Genomic DNA, 6,120 nt, shown 5'->3' with positions numbered 1-6,120 from the left:
CCTGGCGGAGACAATAACAATAATACATTAATGTTGTATGGATTTAAACTTGTAACAGAGTATTTCTATATTGCAATATTGGTACTTAACTTAAAGGGTTAGTTCGGATTTTTAGAGTATTTTCTGTATGAAATACTTACCATTATTGTAGTGGTTGCAAAGGTATTAATTATCTGGCCGAGTCCCATGGTCAGAGATCTGGTCGGGATCTGGTGAATATGAAGTAGTTCCATGGTTTGGCGGGGGCCAATCATTCAAAATAAATTCATCCAAAAAACTAGCGTCATTTGTATTGTTGACATATTCTAACAATATAGCGCAGGTTTGATTCAACTTCGACCCCTCTGTCACATGGTACTATTTTCTTCTATTTTCTGTGTCCTATCACTGCGCCGCGGCGGCAGCCTACGCTCCCAAAACAAGGTGTTCTACAGTCCGCCGATCAGCTGTTTCCTGTTGCCAGATTGCGATAGAAATAAGCAGCCCGGTCTATGAAAACAAGCCCAAAACAAGCGACTAATGCGACCTGTATACCTGTATACACATCGTATAAACACGTTTTGAGCTTGTAGATTGGCTATTTGCAATATATATATATATATATTATATTTCAAATAGCCGATCTACAAGCTCACAACGTGTCTTCATAGAAAGCCGCTTATAATAACCAGACATGGCAACACTGAAGCCAGGGAATTTCAACGTGGACGGCGCTGCAAGCTTGTAAACAATTCGTTTTATAATAGTTTTGGCTTCTTTATAAGTTGTTTTGGCTTCTTTATAAGTTGTGTGTCACATAGGAAAATAAAAAATCAGTATGGTGCGTACTTGCGATTATCGTGGATGTCCTAATAAGAGCATTACTGGATCAACAAAGTGATTTCAACATGTCAGATAGTTCAGACGACGAAAGTGATGAAGATGTTGCTTTTACTGCACATCCAATGGGATATCTGTATGAACCTGAATATACAGATGAAGAACTTCATCAGATGGACGTAGAACGGGCTGAGAGAGAGAGGAGGGCGAGAGAAGCCGCGCCAGCAGCTGCAACGAGAGTGCGAGAGAACGATACCTGGTGGTGTACGTGTACTAACTGCCAGCGAATGCCCACAGAGCCGGAGAGCTACTGCTGTGGTGAATGGGATCTGGCCATGCCACTGTTGCCACAGATGCAAGCTCTCTCGATGTCAGAGGAGGCCAGGCTGGCCAGCACATCTCTCCCGGTGTCAGAGGAAGGCAGCGCATCTGCATCTGCTTCTTGCTGCATCATCAACCACCCAGAATTCCCAGGGTTGATTATGCACACTGGTGTGTTGAAAACCGTCTTCCACAGACCCAAAATAAACTGGAAAGAACGTCCCAAGCCTGCTGGAGCTGATGGCCAGTTGTCAGTCGAGTAAGTTATCTCATAAAGATGATTATGGAATTAGCTGTTGTGCGGATATATATCCCATATGCCTCTAAATGTCAATTGCAATACTTCAGTCATTCTACATCAGTGGTTCTCAAACTTTTTCATGACAAGGACCCCCAAAATGATATGTATTTGACCCCCATCTAAAAATATTTTGTTCCAGGGACCCCCAGAAGCAAAGATTTGAGTTACAAATGTTCGTATAATATATCGTAAAATATATATATTCAAAGATTTGCACAAATGTTCAAGATTTTTCAAAAATAGCAGATCTACAAGCTCATAGCGCGGCACTCGGTGCCACGCTATGAGCTTGTAGATCTGCTATTTTTGAATAGCCAAAGTATAAAAGGTCATAATTATTCTGATGCTAGGTTTACAAATTTTGCTGGGTACCCCCTCAAGTACCCCTGGGGGTCCCCGAACCCCACTTTGAGAATCAATGTTCTACATCAATAGAAAACTTGGCCTAATGTACAGTAAATCAGAGAGCTACAGAAAAACATCAATATGAGTAAAATGTTCCACTTTACATAAACAGTATGCACACACTAAAGATTTCATTTTGTGTTCAGGCAATACAGGCTGGTTGGGTACAGGATGGTCTTGGAATGGGCCCTCCAAGGAAAAACGCTTGGTCTAGGAAACAGGAGACCTCTCCCCTCATGCGTGGTGAAAGCCATTCGAGTGCTTTATCCATCAGCAAATGGAGAATACGTTGGATACAAGGAAGCAGAGGACTATTTGAATTTGTTTTAGTTAATTGGAACATTTTTCAGAATTATTTATTGCTCAATATTGTGTTTTGATATGTGCAATAGTAAATAATAAAACTGAAAACTAATTTTGGTCTGGAATATTATTAATTGATACTGAAATGTGTTTACACATACAGTACTGTGTGTATGTATACATATATACACACATACATACATATACATATATTTTACACACACTCTTGTACTTGCTGCATTTATCCATTTATGCCTAAAGTTGGACAAACACTGCATAATACATTTTTCAGTCTTGGCAACAACATATTTGATTGCAATAATATATATACAATTGTGCACACACATACACAAACGATAACTGAAATGATAACGCTTTGTATCAATAGACAGCATCAACATTTTTATTTCTGTATAAAAGGTTTTCTGTGTAAGGTTCTAGTACAAGAAGTACAGTGGGTGACAACATTGAAAATAGTGATGCTTTTTACATTGGCAAGCTGTAATTTCTGTCTAACTAAGTGTCAGTATCAGAAAGACTCTCTGTACTACTCTCCAACAGATTTTGCACTGGCAAACGTGTTGTATGTTCTAAAATCAAAGAATCTTTGTCAGGCTTTGGAGTTCGAGCTATATTGGCGGGTAGATCAACTGAAGGATGGATGTGGAAGCGATCATCTCCGAGCTTGATGTTGTTGTCAAGTCGCCGTTGAATGACCCGCAGTACCAAGCCGCTTCGAAAGTCCTGGGTAGTAGGCTCATAGATCTTCCTTGAAAGCCATTGAGTTGACAGTTTGGAGTGAAATATATTGACTTTTTTTTTCCCTGGGGGAGTAATATTACAAAAACACATCATATACATTTAGAACATTCAGGTTCCATTCCATCTTTTTCTCAATGTTTTAACATTTAGGTCTTGGAGTGCATAGTATACAGAATGATTGACAATGTTGTCAAGTTCAAGCTGTCTTTTTTTTGTCCCCTCAAACATGCTTACCAGCCTGAGTAGTAGCATGTCGACGGCCAACATTGTGGTTGTGGTCAATGACACTCAGTTGGATTCTTGCCTGCATGGTGACATATTTGAAGTGTCTTCTCTTCTCGGCATACTTTAGCATAGAGCTGTGGTACACTTCAAGAGCCCCTGAAAAAAGACATGCCATCATTTATATATTGTGTGCCATGCATTTCTATTAGAAAAGTCAATGACAAGTCAAATTAGATAAAACAATCTTTTATATAAACATTTCCTATTGAATTGTTTGCTCAAAACAGGTAACGCATCAAATAATCAGATACAATAGTATCCTCTAAAAATAAATGGTGTCAGTTGTCTACCAACACCTGTATGTTTTGTTTGCTGGGATTTTTTTAGCCTCCAAATATAAATGTCACAGCTTGGGTACTAATATTCATGAACTGATTCCATCTTACCAGTGTGCTTGAACAATGTCATGTGATCCAGGTCTCTCATGAGATTCTTATCAAGTACAATAGCCTTGAGGGCGTTGTATGCAGCACTGCCCTTCTGCAGCCACTTCTTCCTTCTCTGTTGGTCATCACTGAGCTCATCATGGTAACACTTGTACTCCTGTCCATCAGCTTCCCAGCGGTGAATGCCACAAACATGAAACAAGATAGAGGTCCACCGGCGTTTCAATTCCTTGACACATTGTTAGAGCAAACAACATTTTGTCTCATTTAGTATTCATGATTGAAATTATGAATCAGGCCATCATAACCAAGAAATTATTACAAATACAATTAAATTAAAATCACCGTTTCATCACCACCACAAGTGCTGCAAGACCACCAAAGATGATTGCTCATGGACTTGATCCATGGCTGCAATTCCCGGTTGCATTTCTTCTTCGATACTGCAGCTGCCTTCTTCTTCAAGCCTACATAACAGAAAAGAAAGACAAGGAATAAACTGGTAAACTACACAACAGTAATACATAACAGTACAACCTTGAAAACAAAAATCTACTTTTATAACAAACTAGATGTGTTACAGTAGATAAAATAGATATATACTTTATCAATCCCGAAGGAAATGTGTTCTGTTCAATAGCTCCTGTTTACTTTACTTTATTATGGTTTCCCATTAGCACTTGCCAGAGTGTAGAAAAGAGAGTAACGACACGCTTTGATCTCACCGCAAAGCGGGCTCCTATGGGCTACAGTTCCAAACATTGGAACTATCTCATTGAGATAGACAGAGCACTTCCGCATTCCATTCTTACAATGGGAGTCGACGCTAGTGTCAGAACTCTCTTTATGGCTCTGGCACTTGCCTAAGCATGGCTATTCTTCATGGGGTCCGTCACACCCAAATACACACATCATACACAACAACATACTACAGATACAATACACAGACAATAGTTCACCTACAAAAGTGAAGAAATACATTTCAGCAATTTTCATTAATTCATTCATCATTCATTCATTTTAGCAGTTGCAATACATTCATACAGATTGTCAATAAAAAGAAGCAAGATGAACATATAAGATACATTACATCAATGGAAATAGAATGCAGTAAAAACCTATAAGTTATAAGATGTTTAAAAGTTTAAAAGATACAGTTAAAAAGCACAGCTATAACTACAATATAAATATAGATTATCGATTATCTGGCCAACCTCCTCCCACCTGCTCTTCCCCCAAGTGCCCTTCCCCCAGCATAGAAAAGGACGCTGTAAACCATAGTCTGATCAGTCTGATCAGTCTGAACATCAGCAGGAGCTTCCTGCAGAAGTTGAAAAAAGACAGTCTCCACAAGAAATACAGCCTACTCTGACCCTTATTGTAAAGACAGTCTGTGTGTTTTCTGACCAGTCTAATTTGTAGTCTAGCTGCACACCAAGATACTTGTATGATTCTACCGCCTCAACTTCCAGCCAGCAAAGTCCAACTCCAGCCCACAAAGTCCTCGATCAGTTTCCTGTACTCCCCCCTCCTCTCCCACCGACGATGGCAGTGTACACAATAGACAAAGGAAAACATTCAACACAATTACCTTTTGCAACATGCCATGGATCATACTGATGTCTAAGTTTCGGGTACTTCTCTCGCATGATCTTCCTTATGGATGGATGACGATCTGTGGTGACAACATCAATACTGACTCCACGAGACTGCAAGGCATTCAGCCCTCTCTGGAAACCTTCAGCCTCCATCGCAGATGAACTTGTAGTCTCGGATACCTTTTTGGATCAACGATAAACAAACACAAGCACAATCACAGGTACCCACTAAAGTAAGTAAAGGCCAATGATGTATCCATATCTATATGGCCACAGGTACAGTGACACAACAACACAATAGGATGAAAAATGTTACCTGAATTAATTCTGACTTTATTATTTTCTTGGTTGAGTCATCCATGAAATTGTAGGAAGTGTATTTAGCACTGTAACCTGGGGAATCTGACCTGTAGACAGAAAAAGAGGGAGTCAATTATACAGCTCCCGATGTGATATCGATGCGGATTAAAAGATTCTATTCCCATTCAAAATTGCAAATAAATACAAATTAGTTTATGCTTGATGGTGCTGGTTTCAGGGGGTTAGCACTAGACCCTGATATCAAACAATGGAATTTGATCAATTTAGTTTCAATAGTAGTGCAGCAGCACTTGATTTCAAGACTAAAGACACTAGAAACATCTGCAGTCCATGTGTATAGTACATAAATCAACTGCACCCATTTATTGGAATAAATATTTAATGAATTATAGTAAAAAAAATATATATATATATATATATCTCTATAAAACACATGCTGAAACTACAGTACAGTAACTACCTGGCATCACCTCCAACGTCAATATGTCCACCTTCGCACGTTATTTCCTGGAGATTGGACATAATTTGTTCCTGCATTTCAGTGTAGGCTTCATAGACAACTGGTATGAGATAAGTTGACTGCAGTGAATAATAAGCAGTCTTTCTAGGAAGCTGTAAG

The 6,120-nt window shown here is 39.2% G+C and overlaps 1 protein-coding gene across 1 annotated transcript in view; it reads right to left on the bottom strand.

Annotated features, from left to right (window-relative positions):
• Positions 1 to 3,131: 3,131 nt before the first annotated feature.
• Positions 3,132 to 6,120, bottom strand: part of LOC308078271 (uncharacterized protein) — a gene marked incomplete at its 3' end in the record, with an annotated part of 3,014 nt that continues 25 nt past the window's right edge. The window contains exons 1-6 of the mRNA XM_080419392.1: positions 5,962 to 6,120; positions 5,497 to 5,587; positions 5,174 to 5,360; positions 3,928 to 4,049; positions 3,583 to 3,811; positions 3,132 to 3,292 (exon numbers count right to left, since the gene is read on the bottom strand). The exon at positions 5,962 to 6,120 is cut by the window's right edge and continues 25 nt beyond it. Of these exons, the coding sequence (XP_080275518.1) occupies positions 3,132 to 3,292; positions 3,583 to 3,811; positions 3,928 to 4,049; positions 5,174 to 5,360; positions 5,497 to 5,587; positions 5,962 to 6,038 (867 nt within the window). The 5' untranslated portion in view covers positions 6,039 to 6,120. The remainder of the gene's footprint in view (positions 3,293 to 3,582; positions 3,812 to 3,927; positions 4,050 to 5,173; positions 5,361 to 5,496; positions 5,588 to 5,961) is intronic.

Source organism: Gymnoscopelus braueri, assembly GCF_963280865.1.
Source record: "Gymnoscopelus braueri genome assembly, chromosome: 22".
Lineage (NCBI taxonomy): Eukaryota > Metazoa > Chordata > Actinopteri > Myctophiformes > Myctophidae > Gymnoscopelus > Gymnoscopelus braueri.
The sequence above is the reverse complement of the archived record's forward strand: the minus strand, read 5'-3'. Positions and strand labels throughout refer to the sequence as shown.